At 46.3% G+C, this 17969-nt stretch overlaps 1 protein-coding gene across 6 annotated transcripts; it reads left to right on the plus strand.

The window, feature by feature from the left end:
- Positions 1–6017: 6017 nt before the first annotated feature.
- On the plus strand, positions 6018–17404 carry MKS1 (MKS transition zone complex subunit 1). Of its 6 annotated transcripts, XM_030881681.2 has the most exons (18): positions 6018–6128; positions 6535–6644; positions 7766–7836; positions 8310–8465; positions 9529–9626; positions 9814–9942; positions 10206–10310; positions 10751–10859; positions 11390–11446; positions 12522–12564; positions 12822–12887; positions 14382–14452; positions 14787–14856; positions 14955–15062; positions 15740–15873; positions 16356–16438; positions 16525–16622; positions 16730–17404. In XM_030881681.2, exons 1-18 carry the CDS (start codon positions 6049–6051, stop codon positions 16819–16821), a joined length of 1680 nt encoding a protein of 559 aa, XP_030737541.2. In that variant the 5' UTR covers positions 6018–6048; the 3' UTR covers positions 16822–17404. The 6 variants fall into 6 exon arrangements, 5 of the variants coding, with proteins under 5 accessions (XP_030737541.2, XP_060146534.1, XP_060146533.1 ...); XR_009560364.1 differs by lacking the exon at positions 16730–17404 and having other exon boundaries at positions 16319–16438; positions 16525–16591; XM_060290551.1 differs by lacking the exon at positions 16356–16438.
- Positions 17405–17969: the final 565 nt, after the last annotated feature.

Below are 17969 nucleotides of genomic sequence, written 5' to 3' on the forward strand. Positions count from 1 at the left end.
TTATACCTAAAGGAATTAGAAAAAGAACAAACAAAGCCCAAAGTTAGTAGAATGAAAGAAATAATAGAGATCAGAGCAGAAATAAATGAAAGAGACTGAAAAAACAAAACAACAGAAAAATTCAGCAAATCTAAGAGCTCTTTTTTGAAAAGATAAACAAAATTGATAAACTTTAGCCAGACTCATTGAGAAAAATAGAGACCCCAAGTAAAATCAGAAATGAAGAGAAAGAAGTTATAATCAATAACACAGAAATACAAACAATCATAAGACAATATTATGAACAACTATATGCCAACAAATTGGACAACCTAGAAGAAATGGATAAATTTCTGGAAACATATAATCTTCCAAGAAGAGGGAATGCATTCTATGAAGCCAGTATTACCTGATATCAAAACCAAAGACACTACCAAAAAAAAAAATTATGGGCCAATATCCCTGATGACCACAGTCACAAAAATTCTCAACAAAGTATTAGCAAACCAAATTCAATGATACATTAAAAGAACCATACATCATGATCAAGTGAGATTTATTCCAGGGACAATAGGATGGTTCAATATCCACAAATCAATCAATGGGGAAAAGATAGTCTCTCCAATAAGTGGTGTTGGGAAAACTGAACAGCTACATGTAAAAGAATGAAACTAGACCATTTTCTCACACCATATACAAAAATAAGCTCAAAAAGGATTAAAGACATAAATATAAGACCTGAAACCATAAAACTCCCATGAAAACATAGGCAGTACATTCTTTGACATTGGTCTTAACAATATTTTTTTGGATCTGATTCCGCAGGCCAGGGCAGCAAAAGTAAAAATAAACAAATGAGACCACATCGAACTGAAAACCTTTTGCACAGTGAAAGAAATCATCAACAAAATGAAAAGACAGCATATTGAATGGGAGAATATATTTGCAAATGATATGTCCAAAAAGAGGTTAACAGTAAATATCCAAAATATATAAAGAATTCATACAACTCAATATATTTAAAAAAATCTGATTTAAAACTGGGCAAAGGACCTGAATTGGCAGTTTTCCAAAGAAAACATGCAGATGGTCAACAGACACATGAAAAGATACTTAACAGGGCTTCCCTGGTGCCGCAGTGGTTGAGAGTCCGCCTGCCGATGCAGAGGACACGGGTTCGTGCCCTGGTCCGGGAGGATCCCACATGCCGTGGAGCGGCTGGGCCGTGAGCCATGGCCGCTGGGCCTGCGCGTCCGGAGCCTGTGCTCCGCACCGGGAGAGGCCACAACAGTGAGAGGCCCGCGTACCACAAAAAAAAAAAAAAAAGATACTTAACATTACTAATCATCAGGGAAATGCAAATCAAAACCACAATGAAACATCACCTCACACCTTTCAGAATGGCTATTATCAAAAAGAGAACAAATAACAAGTGTTGGTGAGGATGTGGTAAAAAGGGAACCCTAATGCACTTTTGGTGGGAATGTAAATTGGTATAGCTGGTGTGGAAAACAATATGGAGGGTCCTCAAAAACTTAAATATAGAACTACCATATGATTCAGCAATTCCACTCCTGAGTATTTATCTGAAGAAAATGAAAACACTAATTCAAAAAGATATATGCACTGCAATGTTCATTGCAGCATTATTTACAATAGCCAAGGTATGGAAGCAACCTAAGAGTTCATTGATAGATGAATGGATAAAGAAGATGTGGAATATTATACACAATGGAATATTAGCCATAAAAAGAATGAAATCTTGCCATATGCAACAGCATGCATGGGCTTACAGGGTATTATGCTAAGTGACATAAGTTAGAGAAAGTCAAATACTGAACATTTTCACTTATATGTGAGACCTAAAAAAGAAAAAAGTATAATAAAACATAAAAAAACAGAAACAGACTCACAGATACAGAGAACAAACTTGTGGCTGCCAGAAGGGAGGAGCGTGCAGGGATGGGCAAAATAGGTGAAGGGGGTTAAGAGGTACAAACTACCACTTAAAAAATAAAAGTCACAGGGATAAATGTCCAGCACAAGTAGTATGGTCAATAATATTGTAATAACTTTGTATGGTGTATAATCTATAAAAATATTGAGTCACTATGCTGTACGCCTGAAATTAATATAATATTGTAATATTTTTTAAAAAGAAAATAAATAAATGCTTGTATTACAAACAAAAAGAAAAAAGTGTTGATATCTTCCACTATAATTGTGGATTTCTTTCATTTCTACCAATTTTTGCTTCATGTATTTTGAAGCTCTGTTATTAACTGCATAAATATTTAGGTTTCTTATATCCTCTTGATGAATCGATGCATTTATCATTACAGAATATACCTCTTTATTCTTGATAATATCCCTTGTTTTGAAGTCTATTTTGTCTGTTATTAATATAGCCACTCTAGCTTTCTTTTGATCAGTGTTTGTTTGGTATATCTTTTTCCATCCTTTAACTTTTAAAAACATTTTTTTTCTTTTCCTACTTTTGTTTTCTCCCAGTTTTATTGAGATATAATTGACATACAGCACTGTGTAAATTTAAAGTGTATAGCATAATGATTTGACTTACATATGTCATGAAATGATTATCACAGTAAGTTTAGTAGACATCCATAATCTCATACAAAATTACAGAATACAAAAATACACATACGAAATTAAAGAAATAGAAAAAAATATTTTTCCTTGCAATGAGGATGCTTAGGATTTACCTTCTTAACAACTTTCACGTGTAACATACAGCAGTGTTAATTACATTTATCATGTTGTACCTTACATACCTAGTACTTATTTTTATTATAACTGGAAATTTGCACCTTTTGACTGTCTTCATCCAATTCCCTCTCCCCCCACCCCCCACATCTGGTAACCACAAATCTGATCTTTCTTCTATGAGTTTGTTTGTTTTTGGAGTATAACTGACCTACAACATTATGTTATACAACATAGTGATGTGATATTTCTATACATTTCAAAATGATCACCATGGTAAGTCTAGTTTTGATCTGTCACCATACAAGGATATTACAAAATTATTTACTATATTCTCCACAAAGTACATTTCATACCCATGACATTTATTTTGCAACTAGAAGTTTGTACTTCTTAATCTCCCTCATCTATTTCTTTCCTCTCCCCACCTCCCTCCCCTCTGGCAACCTCCTATTTGTTCTCTGTATCTATATCTCTGTTTCATTGTTTGTTCACTTGTTTTATTTTTTAGATTCCACATATAAATGAAATCATGAAGTAATTTTCTTTCTCTGACTTTTTTCACTTAGCAAAATACCCTCTGTATCCATCGTGTTGTCACAAATGGCAAGATTTCGTTCCATTTTTTTAACTTTTAAAGTATCAATGTCTTTATATTTAAAGTGAGCTTCTTGTGGACAGCATATAGTTGGATCTTGCTTTTTATCCAATCTGACAATTTCTGCTTTATGGTGTGTTTATGGCCCCGTCCTCCATCTTCAAAGTCAGGGAGAAAGAGAGAAAAGCAAGAGTCAAATCTGTTACTCCTCATAAGATTGTTCCATTTCAGTAGGATCTCTTCTCTGGACCAAGGTGAGTTCAAGGGATAGTAATTAGGCATAAAGCATAGACACTGTGGGACCCAGAAGAATTTTTGAAGAACTGCTTTCCTAAAGTCTTGTAGTGGGGAGAGCCCAAGTAAGTTATAAAGTACCAACTGGAGAGGGGAAAGAGAGAGCAATTGGGCTGTTATGATATAGCTCAGATGTGGCTGGTTTAAGAAAGAAAAAATGGGGGTTGGGGGTGGGAGTAGATGTAAGGAGGCAGCACAGTTCAAAGGAGAGTCCATAGGTTTGAGTCAAAACATCCTGAACATAAGTCCAGGCTCTATACTTCTTGGTCATAAGACTGAGAAGTACAACTAATGTCTTGGTTTATAAATATGTGAAATGGAGGCAATATCTACGCTTTGTGATGGTTTGTGTAAGTGTTTTCTAGCCAAAAAAACAAAAAACAAAAAACCTCCAAATAATGGTTCCATTTTAGGGAGAACACATTAAATGTCAACTCTGAACCTTCCTGACTGGGGATGGGGGAGGAAGGGTTGCTGGGGGTGGTACAAGGGATTTTGGCCTTTATGCTATATAATCCAAACTTTTGATGTTTAAGAAGATGTCAGTATATAAATGTAGTGGGGATCAGGCTACTCTTGATATCAGGGTACAAACTCCTTCCAGAATCTGATAAAAGCCATGGACTCTTTCCAGAAAATGGCCCCCACAAAAATCTAGGGAGGTTTTTGTAATTGACGTAGAGTTGAGTTAGAACATATTAGTTCAGGTGTACAACATAGGGATTCAATATTTTTTATAGATACTCCAGTTAAAGTTATTACAAAATAATGCTATATTTCCCTGTGCTGTAAAGTATATCTCTGCTGCTTATTTATTTTATACATAGTACTTTGTATCTCTTAATCTCATACTGGTACCCCCTACTGGTAAGGGAAAGAGTCAATAGACCCCTTGAACTCTCCTCATGGATCCCAATTTTAAGAATCCTGACTTATACCAGTAAATAAGGAGAATAAAAATCTAGTTTATCTGTATAAAAATAATTCAACTATGGTTAGACAAATAACTTATATTTCCATACCATGTGGTACAGTACCTATTTTGTCTATGTCAGATTGACTTTGCTATAAGTTTGATTTGGTATAAAACTAAACTGTTGGTCCTGGCTCCACCTTTATCATTTGCTGTTCATGTGGCACAGTGTTGCCTATGCACAACTTTAAAAGAAAAAATTAGAGTGGCTTTTCTCTTCAAAGCTAATATTCTGCCTCCATGGTTTCACCTGTCGAAATAATTATTTCCCAGATTGGCAACTGTGTGCTCTTATAGAATAAATTGGTAGGTGAGAGGTCGTGAAGCAGAGTGGAAGGTGTTCAGGCTTCAAAAGACAGACCTGGCCTGGAATCTCAGCTCCTTCACCACTTACTAGAGCTCAGCCTTCAAGCTCTGGCCTTCAATAACTTCATTGATTAAATGAGAATAACAAATACCTACTTAAGGGGTTTCTAGGAGGATTGAGGACAATACAAACAGAGCACCCAGGCTGTATCAGATCTTAAATAAATAGGGCTATTGTTACGGTGAGTCCTTAGTGTTACACAACAGCAGCTTTGTTGCTTAGGGCTCCCAATGCCATATAATGAAACTGGCATGAGATTCTTGAGTTCAGGGGACAATTGCCTACTCTGTTGAGGAAGCAGCAAATGTCAAAGGCTGAAAATTGTTGACATCCCCAAGGTGTCAGGGAGCTAGACTGAAGGTTATGGTGTGTCCTGCCTTTGGCAGTCCAGTGAAGCACGTCTTCATAATGGCATTTTGTTGACTTTTCCCAAGGCCAGTGAGGTATCTAACTAAGGTGGCTTAAAAATCCGGAAATAACACACGCAGGGGAAAACCCAGTGCAATAATGACATCTTTTCCTTCCTTACTGTTAGCTTCCTTGTTTCTTCTTTCTCTGGTTCAGTGAATGCCAACACAAGGATTAATAAATCTTGACACTTTTTTGCCTTCTTCCAAGAATGTATTTTCATGTCTGAGTAAACGTCATCACCTCCCCTGACTCCTTTGGGAAGAATGGGTGCATTCTGTGAGTCACCTCCACCGATTAGGAGGCCAGAGTTTCCCAGGATTCAGTGGAAGGCTGTGTCGTGTGGTGGAAAAAGTAGTAGTTGAGAACTCAAGACGCTTGGGTCTGGTGTCCATCACCATTTCTGTCTGAATCTGTATAAAAACGGCCTACAGCGCTGCTTTAGTTTCCTCATTTGTAAAGTGCATCAAGTCTGGCCTTGGGTATGAGCGAGCTTCGTTCCCACTCAGGATCAGCAGCAACCCCGCACGAGCCCCGGCCGAAGCGTGCGCGGGCACCCACTGGCCTGCGCCTGCGCCTGCAACGGGCGGGGCTCTGCCGCGCCGCGTAGGGAACCGGGTTCCCGCCTCCCTAACCCAGCGTTTCCGTTGCCAGGGGAACTGGGGCGGCGCGCTTTCCGGCGCAGTCGCGCGCAGCGCAGCTGTCATGGCGGAGACCGTCTGGAGCACTGACACCGGAGAGGCCGTGTATCGCTCTTGGGACCCCGTGCGCAACCTCCGCCTCCGGTAGTCGCATCACCCCAGAGCCCCGTGCTTTTATGCTGTCAGATAATTAGAGCCTGAACTTCACTTCTTGTTTGCTGGGACCCTCACTTGGGTTTGCAGTCCTGACCGCTGTCACCTCGTCTCCCCGCGTCTCCCTCACTACCCGGCACCCTCTTCACTCACAACTTCCAGACCCACCCTTTCAGGACCCTGCCGCTCCCAAGTTTCTCGAGGCCCTCTGTCTCCAGTACACTCTCCCATCGTCTTCTCCTTAGGTCCCCGTGCCCCACTCACATCCCCTCTGTCGCCTACACCCCGCCACATTCTTGGTAACTCTTCTGAGTTTTGTTTCTCCATCTTTGCTCTGCGTTCATCTCCTGGTTGAGTGTTTTGTAACGAGTATTTTGGGCTTCTCTTTTCCTGGCAGAGTCCACCTGCAAAGAATCACATCAAGCAGCTACCTCCATTGCCAGCCTGCTGCCCAGCCTGGGAAGGACCTCATAGACTTGGCCACTTTCAGGCCTCACCCATCCACCAGTGGGTGAATGGTGGTGATGTGGCCGCGTGGGGATCTGGGGAAGGGCCTAGGGTGGAGGTTACCTCTTAAGACAGAGTAGACCCAGGTCTATAGTCTGAGAAAAGGTATAGAGAGGATGGGTTTATTGTCCAAGGTCACAGGGCTGGTAAATGTGGAAGCCAGGATTTGATCCCAGGCAATTTTAACTACTACATTATGCTGTGTAAAATTGAATAAGGCTTGATTCCTGCCGTCAAGATGCTGATCCGAATTGTGGTCAAATGTAGGGAAATAGCAAATACCATACATTAGATACGTTATAAATTTGCCTGTCAACCGAAATACAAATTTGTGGCATTTTTTTCCTAAGAGAAAATATCACTCCAAGCTTGAAACATACAACTAAACACTTTTTAAAACAGCTTAAAAATTGGGGTCTGCTTGGAAAATGTACATATTAACACCGTCTGTGTTCTAGCAGTTTTCCTTATCTGGGAAGCCAGAAAAGTGAGGAAGAGAGGACAGTGTGTTTGCGTTAGGTCACTGGTCTCTCTGCTTTTGTTGTTTCTGTTCAAAAATATTCCTGGGCAAGAGTGTGAGCTGGCAGGTTGTGAAGCATGTGTCTTTGGAAAAGGCACACTCAGCTAGGAGTGTGTGTATTAGATTTGGTTCTTAAAAAAAAAAATCAGTTGTATGTCTTTCCTTTTCTCTCCTGATACTTGGTCTCTTAAGGTTATAGTGTTAGTGATTCTAGATATATGGCTTCAGGAATAGTGAAGATAAAAATGCCACAGTTCCTGTCTAGCAAATGTAGGCAGTTGGGATTGAGGAAGAGCTATTTAGCCTGTATCTAATAAATGTCAGCTCTTGACACTGAATTAGATCAAATAATTCCTGGAAGGCATGACTTCCTTTTATTCAAATCAGAGTAGTGATTAAGACTTCTTGGGTCCTAATCTTGGCTTCTACACATATCCACAGCCTCTATAGAGTAAGTCTAGAGTGGGTGCTTCATAGATCAGTGAACTCCAACTGATTTTGTGGCAAATATAAGAGCAGGGACTTTGGTTATAACCAACCACAGAGTGAGAAGTGGTGCTAGTTTGGCTCAAACATTTGACTCACTCTGTTGTCTTTGGAGGTGGACACCGCCCGGAGGTAGATGAAGAGGAGGAGGTCGTGATTGGGTGGCAAGAGAAGCTCTTCAGCCAGGTGAGCCAGTGTCCCTTGTCTGCTCAGTCTGCCTCCCCCTGGTCCACCTCCACCTGACTAGTCACAGGGAAGGATTCTTGATACATATGGCTAAACTGATTTCCAGAAAGCTTGTAACAGTTTATACTTCCCACTGTTGTGCTTATGGGGTCAATGGAATATAGTGCCTGCCACTACCCAGTTTTATAATCCTGGGTAAGACACTTTTCATCTCTGGGCCACATACCAAAACAGCAGAGTTACTGTTTTGGTATGTCAATTCTGTAATAGCAGAATTGAATTAGACTATCACTGTGGTTCCTTTTAGCTCTAACATTCGTTGGCTCTCCTGTCCTCCATTAGTTTAGATAAACGACAGTTGGCTATGAGAACATGTCAAGTTGCATCAGCTCTATAGAACTAATTTGACCAAACTGTTACAGGAGCAAAATTTGACATATTCTCAGTAGAACTTTGTTTCTTTGTGAGCTCAGTTCGAAGTAGATCTGTACCAAAATGAAGCAGCCTGTCAGAGCCCTTTGGATCATCAGTACCGCCAAGAGATTCTGAAGCTGGAGGATCTGGATGGCAGGAAGAACCGACGAATCTTTACCTACACTGACTCTGATAGATACTCCAATTTGGAGGAGGTAGCATTCTTCCCCAAGCACCGTAGCTCCCTTCACCTTTGTCTGCCCTAGCTTTCCGGCCTCTCTGTATGGCCTCTCTGTATGTTAACTCGGAAGCCTGTTAAGGGGATACAGACCTTCTGGCAGCCAAGCTGGAGTAGGTGGGCACAGTCTGCGGGTGGTGAGGCTGCTGCTCCCGGCTCCATCTGCTGGAGGGCCTGGGGGAGCCGGCAGTGTCTCTAATCACAGGCTTGCAGCCTACAGACTGGGAGAAGCAACCACTGGGTTTGGCTTCCTCCGTGCATCATGAGATCAGACAGGTGGATGGAGTCTAGAGCCATCTAGATAAAATTCATCACGGATTCAGCCGAAACTGAATATATGGGTTTGAAGAAGGATTCAGTACTGCGTGGGGAATGGCTTATATCCTCAATTTGCCTATGACAGCTATACCCTCAGGGACTTGTTTTACATTTTCTTCTGCATATTCTGTCTTAGTGAGATTTTAAACTCCTTGAGGGAGGGGAGTGCCTATATTATCTGATTTTTGTCTATGACCTTGTAGATCTCTGCAAGGAGCCAGGTGTTAAGTGAATGTTTTTGAAAGGTTGATGCTTATATCAGGAAAGCTGTGGGTTGGTAGCATATAAAATTTGGGTTGTCTGTTTTGGTAAGCAAAAGAAAATTACAGATAGTGTTCAGTTACCCATGGGAGGGTTTTCCACAGGATACTTGTGTTACACTTCACATCTTCCAGCTACCTAGTGATGTCAACGTCTACCAGGCAGACTCGCCAAACCTTTTGTTGGTATGTGTTTAGAGATTGCAGGCTCATTTTAAGATGAGCGTAAATAAACTCATTTCTCAAGGATAATGTGCTGCTGTAACCTTCGGGCAAACCAAGGCTTGGTTGGGCTCTTCCTTGGGCTGTTTGTGCCACTGTGCCCGCCGTCAGTGTGATTGTGAGGTGGCCGTGCGCTGAGGTTCAGGTTCTGTGTGAAGTTTCAGAAGGAAGACTTCCCTCCAGGTCCTTGGTCCCACACGGCCCTGAGCAAGCTTACACTGGGCTGCTCTGTTTTCCCAGCACTGTCAGAAGATGACCACTGCAGCCAGCGAAATGCCGTCATTCTTGGTCGAGCGAATGGCAAATGTCAGGCGGCGACGGCAGGACAGGCGAGGGATGTGAGTGCAAGTGTGTACAGGGCCGTGGCGGCCTCTGTGGTCCGTCCATGCCTGTGTTCCCCGTATGCCCACCAACTCGAGCGTCCCATCCTGCAGCGGACCTCCACCTTCGTGTGCTCCCCTGAGCTCCTCCTTCAGGCTGTTCGGGGGGTGCCAGGGAAGTGACCCTTCCTGTGGTGTCTCCCAGGGAGGGTGGCATCCTTAAGTCACGAATCGTCACCTGGGAACCCTCAGAAGAGTTCATCCGGAACAGCCATGTCATCAACACCCCTCTTCAGACAATGTACATCATGGCAGACCTGGGTCCCTATGGAAAGTGAGTGAAGCTTCTTACTGCCCGGCTCAGACCTTCATTCTCTTCTCCTGTCACTAACCATCACTCTCCTGTTATAGTCATCCCAGGTATATGGGAGGGAGGGATGTTTTCCTTCTACTTTTTCTTTGGAAGAGAGTATTTTACCATGACAATTCTCACTCCAGCCTCTGTCCTCTCCCCTGATATGTCCTGAACACCTCTTCCTCTTTCCCTGGAGGTGGGGCGGCAGTCTTGAACCCTGGTGTTAATTCCCTGGTTTCTAGGCTTGGCTATAAGAAGTATGAACATGTCCTCTGTACTCTGAAGGTGGACAGTAACGGTGTGATCACAGTAAAACCTGACTTCACTGGCTCCAGAGGACCGTACAGGTGAGAAGAGGAAGAAGGGGATGGCGGAGACTGGCATTGCTTTCCTGGGCTTCACTTCTTGCCCCAAGTTGAGGAGATTCTCTGAAAGCCCTTCATGTGTTCTAACTTTTAAATTCCCAGCCAGTGGTTCATATTCTGTTCCAGGTCATAGACCCTTAGGACACTGGGCAACCTTTTCTCAGAAAATATGCACGTACCCGGATTTGAAAGTGATACCTTCATCAGTGTCGTCAAGTGAAAATAATTCTCTGTGCTGCTGCGTGTAGGGACTAATCAAAACTGGGAGAGATGAACTAGCCAGGTCTTCTCCTCTGGCCTGACTGTTCCTCATCTTACGTCTTAGAATAACAGAACTGTAAATTGGCTCCTCCCTGGGCGGGGTCTGGAGGGCCCCACCTCCTGTTTGCTGAGTTAGTCCCTTTGTGGCTTTGACCTTACAGAATCGAGACAGACGGGGAGAAGCAGGAGCTGTGGAAGTATACGATTGACAGCGTGTCCTCCCTTGCACAGCCTGAGGAGGAAGAGCGGGAGCAGCGTGCGCTCAGGGACGTAAGTGCTGGTTCAGTCTGGGAACCAGAGAGCTGGGAGCCGAGGCCGCGGCCGAGGTTGGGTCAGCAGCTGCAAGGCCTTGCTCTTAGAGGCCTTGCCTGACTTGGGAAGCGCTGCTGACATGTCAGATGTAAGGTTTCGATCCTATTATAAGATCATCACAATAATGACCATTTATTTGAGCATTTGCCATGCTCTGTGCTAGGCCCTTCACATACTTTATTTCATTTAGACTGTACCACAAGCCTTTAGGTGAATATTTTTATTATTACCACTTTATAAATGAGGAAATGGAGATCAAGAAGCTAAGCAGTCTGCCCGAGGTCACGTAAGTGCGAGAGCCCGGTTGGCCCCAGACCGGTGGACTCCAGAGCCTCTGTGCTTCACTCTCAGATGTCAGTGTCTGGGATGCTTAGGCCCAGCTTTCTGTGGCACGTCCCACTCCTGCTGCTTTTCTCCCTCCCGTGCAGATCTGGACCCTGGTCTGGCCGGGGTCGCACCTTGAATTTCAGTGTGGTTTGTTTCCTCAGCTCTATGGCCGGCACAAGGAGTATCTCAACAGCCTCGTGGGCACTGACTTCGAGACGGTGAGTAGCTGGGTTTCCTGCAGCTCCGCCAGCTGGGTTTCTGTAGCCAGAGCGTTCTGACTGCGGCTCAGTGACAGTTCTCTCTTCAGGGTCCCAAAGACATACTCCTCAGTGGAAAAAAGTAAAAAACAACATTTAGAGTATAGTCCTTGTTATGTTTTAGAAGCATTGCATATTGATATAGAACTGTTAATGCATAGGAAAAGGTCTCAAAGGGCACACACCCTATGGGTGGCTTTCTCTGGGGAGGGGGTGGGATTGGGAAATGGTAGATGGCTATTGGGTGGTGAGAGGGACATGTCAGGAATGTTTACTTTTTATTCTCTAAACTTAGGTGGTTTTGAATTTTTATCAGTGGGAGTGCATTCATGTATTACTTTGTAATTAATTTTATAAATAAATATAAAGATGAAAAGTGTCTTCCTTGCTCTTCATGTAGATATTTTTCCTAATGCCCCATAGAGAGGGAGGGGTGTCATTTCTGTTTGTCAAATAGTTTGGCTCTTAAAACAAAACAAAAGAGTTTAAGTCCGTAATCCTGTGGTCCTATTCTTTGTCTTCTCTTATTCCAGGAGTTCCATTTCTAGATCTGGAAACAAGGAGAGAGTTACCTGGTGGTCTCCCTCTCTCTCTCTAAAAAATTAACTTTCACTATTTTTGTGTTGTATTAGCAACAGATTTTCGGTGTTAAAAAGTGAGATAAGATAGATACACAAATAATTTAACAAGGAAACTTCCTGGTCTCTTGACCTCCCTCTAGAGGGAGCCGGGGTCTCTAGCCTCTCGCCCTACGGCGGCAGGCAGCTGTGTTTGCTTCTCTTGGCCGTTCTTGTAAATACCCCACTTTGTTGCCTTCCCCACCATGTAAATTAGGTGCTTTTTCCGTTACATTACACACTTTTAGAAATGAAGGAAACAGATTTATGGAGAAGTGGCAGGTGGGGAGGAAGCGGGATTAGTCACACACCTGGATCTGGCGTCCAGCGTCAGGTCCTCTGGGGATTTACGGGCAGGCTGGAGGAGAGGTGTCGCTTCCCTCAGACCTCCTGATCTGCCCCACTTCTCTCTACCTCAGACGGTACCAGGTGCCCTCCGGCTCTTTGTAAATGGAGAAGTAGGTGAGTGTCTCACCAGACAGAAGCCCCTTGATGCTTGGCAGGTGTCAGATTTAGCTGTGGAGTAATCCTCCCCGCCCCAGTAGAGCCCTTGGGTTGTCCGCAGCACTCGGGAGACTCAGGCACGTGTCTTTCCTGGAAGCACAGGGAGTTCCTGGCCCTTGAGGGACTCGCTTCCACACGTGGGTAGGCCCTTTAGGACTGGGGCGGGTGTTAAGGGTGATAGGAGGATAACCTGAAACAGTTTCCTGTTTTCTTAGTTTCAGCCCAAGGCTATGAGTTTGACAATCTTTACGTCCACTTCTTCGTGGAATTGCCAACTACTAGTAAGTAATATTCATAAGTCTCTCTTTTTACCCATTCTGACAGTTTTCCAGAGGCACTCGGTCAGACTTCCTTCCCCACTCCTCCACTGAAATTGTTACTGTTCTTTTCAAGGTCATAGATCTCTTCCAAGATGTGAAACCCTGTGGTGACATCTCTGCCTTCACCCTACTTGGCCTCTCAGAAGCGTTCACCACAGTTCACTTTCCTCACTGAGACTCTCCTCTTGGCTTCTGGCTCTGTGCTCCTCTCGTCTCTCTCACTGGGGGCTCAGCGGCCTTCTTGGCTGTTCCCTCATCTTCTGTTGACCTAAAACTATTAGAGTATCCAAGGCTGGGCCTGGCCTTCTGCTACTCTCTCTCCACGGTCTTTCTAGGTGGCCTCATACATCCTGTGGCTTCAGTACTGTTTGTATGTCTCAGACTCCCGGATGTCCCTCTCTAGCCTTAGCCTCTCCCCTGAACTCCAGAGTCATGTCCACTTACCTCTTTGTCGTTCCTGTTTAACATGACCAAAAGCTTCTTGATTCCCCCTCTTGCCTCACACCTGCCCTCATGGTCTTGCCCATCTTAGCAGAATGGCAATGTCATCTACTTAGTTTCTGATACCAGAAACCTAAGAGACATCCTTGACTCCTCACTTTCTCTAGCTCCCTACCGCCATTCATTCTATCAGCAGTTCTTGGCAGTTCTGTCTCCAGAAGATGTCTTGAATCCTCCGTTCTCTCGAGGACCCTGGGCCAAGCCACCATCATCTCTTGCTTAGGCCGAAGCATTAGGTTTCTAATTTATCCTCTCACTTCCTGTCTTGCTCCCTCTTACGTTTCGTTTGCCACGTGCACCACAGCCTAACTGAGCCTTTAAAATGTAAACCAGTTGTGTCTCTTTTGAACTTAAAGCCCCAACAGCTTCCCTTCCCACTTAGAGCCAAATCCAGACTCCATTCTCTGAACGAGCTGGGCCCTGCCTATCCCTCCCTTACAGCATTGCAGTTGTAATTTCTGTTCTTGAGCAGGCCAAGTTCATTCCCACCTGAGGGCCTTTGCAGGGCCATTTCTTGTCTGAAAGCTTTTGTGTCCAATCTTTGCACGACTGGTTCTGCTTTAGTTTAGGTTTCAGCCTAAGTGTCACCTCTGAGTGGTGTTCCCTCACCACGCCGTCTAAACGAGCCTCAAGCCACTCAGTCCCTTCACCCTGTTTCATTTTTACTTTAGCATTTATTACTACTTGATAGTCTTTTTGTTGGTTGGTTTGTTGTCTGTTCCCCCCTCCCGCCCCCAACGGGAATGGTAGCCCCATGAGAGACAGGAAGCTTTTTTATCTGGTCACCAAGATGTCCCCAGTGATCGGTCATAGCACATGGCAGACACACAGTGAATGTGAAATGAATGATTGATTGCATGAACGAGTGAGTGAATGGAGAAAGGAACTTTGTCTTTTTCTCAACTGCTTGCCTTCCTCCCCATTGACTTACTATATGTGGTCTTTGGTTTTCAGGCTGGTCAAGCCCAGCATTCCAGCAGCTCTCAGGAATAACACAGACCTGTGCCACCAAGTCCCTGGGAACGGTAGGGCAGCGAGAGGGGGCACCTAGAAGGGGGAAGGCATCTGAAGATTATCACGCTCACGGCCTGGGGAAGATTCCAGGGCTGGGTCCGGCCCTTCGCTGTGGGCTCTGCAGGGATGCCTGGTCCAAGGGTTCTCTCTGCCTTTTTGAGAGTGGTAGCAGCTCGGGTTTGGGTGTCCCTTCACCTCTCAGCCTTTTATTTCCTACCTGGGGTGATAGTTTTTCTTTTTCCCTTGGAATGGTGAGCTTGTCATTGGCTACAGGGAAAACAAATTCCAAGTGAGCCCTCGTCCACCCCATGACACTGAGTATAAAATACCATTCCTCTTTTTTAGGATAACGTGGCTTACTTCTCCTACCCGTTCACGTTTGAGGCCTCCTTCCTCCACGAGGATGAATCTGCCGGTGAGTGGCCTGGCAGGTGCTCGGCCTTGGGCCCCTCAGACAGGCCCTCTCCTGGTGAAGGCCTCCCACGACCTGGCCGCTTCTCCCCCTTGCTGCAGGTGCTCTCCCGGCATGGCCTGTGCTCTACTGCGAGGTCCTCTCGCTGGACTTCTGGCAGAGGTATCGCGTGGAAGGCTACGGGGCTGTGGTGCTGCCTGCCACCCCAGGTGACCGCTCATCCCTGCCCTTCACGTGGCCCATGTGCCCTAGCTCCTAGAAACAAGGCTAACACTTCAGAAGATTCGACCACTTCCTGTGAGGAGTAGGGATGACTGGGAATTAGAAGCACTTAGCTTGCAAGATTTCCTTCTCCTTTTGAGGAAATTGTCCCCCTCTGTTAGAGACAACTGGGTGAAAGGACAGCTAACTGGGAAGCTGAGCAGCTCTGGGCTCTGCCTCCGGCTCCTCTGACCTGACTCGTGGCCTCGAGGGAGCAGCCGCGTGGCAAGATGGGCTCTCGGCGGACGTGTATTGAGTGGATCAGCTCCTTTTGAAATAATAGCCGCTGTCTTCTGTTGTGCGCCAGGCAGTGTGCTAAGTGCTTCTCATTTAATTCTCCCCACCACTCTGTGAGGCATAGGTGTTGTTATTAGGTGAGGAGAATGGGGTTCAGAGAGGTTGAGAAACGTGTCCTGGTGCCCGGGTAACAACTGGCAGCGCTGAGATCTCAATTTCCATCTGATTGATTTTCAGGTGGGCACCCTAAGCCACTCTGACGGCCTTCACCAGAGGCCAGGCCACTCCCAGACCAGGTGTTTTGGGGGTGGCGAGGCCCGTGTCATTGCCGGGAAGGCAGCAAGGGAGCACGTGCCATTTCCGGCCCCGCTCTCCTCTTCCTGCACAGGCTCGCACACCCTGACAGTCCCTACGTGGAGGCCCCTGGAGCTGGGCCCGGTGGCCGAGCTCAGGAGGTTTTTCATTGGCGGCTCTCTGGAGCTGGAGGACCTCTCCTACGTGCGGATACCAGGAACCTTCAAGGTGACTTTGGGGAGACTTCATGCTGGGAACGTATGTCCCTATCTCTTCTGGAGTAAGGTGGAATCTGGGTTAAGGACTCTTAATTGTTCATTGCTTCATTATTGCTTAGTCCCTTCCCTCCTGTCTCGGCCACATCTTGCACCAGGTACAAAGATCACTGCTGTCCTAGGAGAGCTCTGGAAAATAGTACACTTAGAGGTTTCCCCTGGTCCCTGTCGGAATAACTGGCCCCTCCTTCCAGCCCATCCCTGAGTCCTCAGGAATCAGAGGATTGGCAGGCAGCTTATAAGACTGCTGACTCTCGAACGAGGTCGGAATGTTCCTTGATTTACACTTGGGAGGTGGTGGAATCTGGGTGTTGGGATGAAGTTTCCTCAACAGAATTGTTCTCCCCAAGAAGGGGAATAAGAATGGGAGTGAGGCCACTGTGGTGCCTGGGGTCTAGGAACCAACAGAAACCTGACGTTAACCGGATGCCGCAGGGGGAGCGTCTGAGCCGCTTTGGACTCCGCACAGAGACCACAGGCAGTGTCACCTTCCGCCTGCACTGTCTGCAGCAGTCCAGGTGAGTGGCCATCGCCCTCCGCCTTGGGGCTTCTGACCCTGAGGGCTGCAAGAGCAGCCATGGCCACGTGGCGGGCTCCCCTGCAGGGCCTTCATGGAGTCAAGTTCTCTCCGGAAGAGGATGAGGAGCGTGTTGGACCGTCTGGAGGGATTCAGCCAGCAAAGTTCCATTCACAACGTGCTAGGTAGGCTTCCCCCCACCCAATTCCAGCTACACCCCCCTCCAGCATCCCCGTGGGCCCCATTTCCCCCACACCGTGGCAGCTGACTCCTGTGTCTGCTTCCCTCACAGAAGCCTTCCGTCGAGCCCGGCGCCGCATGCAGGAGGCCCGAGAAAGCCTTCCCCAGGACCTCGTGAGCCCCTCGGGAACCACGGTCTCCTAGCTCACTGCAGTCCTGCCCCGCCGTGCACGAGGACAAGACGGGTGATATGAAAGGCCTGGGCCCTCTTCGTCTTTCTGATTAGAGACTCCGCTGACCTGCTGAGAACCAGAAGAGCTGAGAATCCTGGGCTGGACCCCTGCCTGGTCTTCAGCTGCTGGGTGGCAACAAAGCCAAAGACCCTGTGGCCCCCATATGGTCCCTGTCTTCATATGTCAGCCACTGCAAGTGACCATCGCAACAAGACAGGTTTTTTGGTTTGAGACCAGTTTTGGGGGGAAGCCCAAAGTTAGTTCTGTCCTCGACAGAGCCTCCTTTCCGGCCTGTCTCATGGTCTCAGTGGCAGAGGGCAGCAGTACCACCTGCCCCACACCTGCTTTACACATGGAGGCCCGAGAAAGAAGGCGAGAGAGATCTTACACTCCTGGCCTGGGAACCCAGCCTCCTCTTCCCAGGGTAGCCTCCCCTTCCTGCTGGGGGCTTGTTTCTGTAGTAAATGAAGGCTGAAGGCAATGCCCAGTCATTTCTGCTAGCTAGCTGTCATCTTTTATTGTGCTTTTTATACATAAAAACTTTTTATACTGACTGACGTTCTGTCGGCTGGTTTTCTGCTTGGGTCGCTTTCACGGCCAAGCTATTCTCCTTAACGTCGGGGCCCCTAACGCTGCTGCACTTCCCTGCCTTTTCCTACTCCACAGTGTTTCTTTTGATGCTCTAAACTCAGCCCCCAGGGGAGGCTTTAAGGTTAATGCCAGCTGTGTCTTAGCAGCACTCCTCTTAAACATCTGGAGCAAAGCATGGGACTGAGATCCAGCCCCTGCCCCCCCCCCGAGCCCAATGCAGAAACCAGCTTCTGCCCTCAGGGGTGCTCTATTGGTAGAAGCAGAGGGTGCTGTGCAGCCTGCAGGCTCCAGAGAAAGACCGTGGGGTGGCTGGAGGCGGGGACTCTGTGGCCTCCCAGTCATAGGCAGGGGTCAGGGACAGGGTGGGAAATAGATGAAAGTGGCTGGAGATGAAGATGACTCCTCTTGCCTGGGCCTCAGGACCCCCTTGCTTGGCTCACGAGCCCTTGCACCTGGAGCTGACATGTGACCTATTACATAAGAGGCTTGCATGGCAGGAGGGTTCATTGCTGCTGGGAACCCTGGCCG

This window comes from Globicephala melas, chromosome 20 (genome assembly GCF_963455315.2).
Source record: "Globicephala melas chromosome 20, mGloMel1.2, whole genome shotgun sequence".
Lineage (NCBI taxonomy): Eukaryota > Metazoa > Chordata > Mammalia > Artiodactyla > Delphinidae > Globicephala > Globicephala melas.

What these genes read in the sequence shown, in the direction of transcription:
- MKS1 (XM_030881681.2), top strand. Translation starts at nt 6,049, where the DNA reads ATGGCGGAGACCGTCTGGAGCACTGACACCGGAGAGGCCGTGTATCGC. An exon ending in AAGAGAAGCTCTTCAGCCAG is followed by an intron (nt 7,837 to 8,309) that starts GTGAGCCAGTGT and finishes TTGTGAGCTCAG; the next exon opens with TTCGAAGTAGATCTGTACCA. An exon ending in CGTGGAATTGCCAACTACTA is followed by an intron (nt 12,888 to 14,381) that starts GTAAGTAATATT and finishes TTTGGTTTTCAG; the next exon opens with GCTGGTCAAGCCCAGCATTC.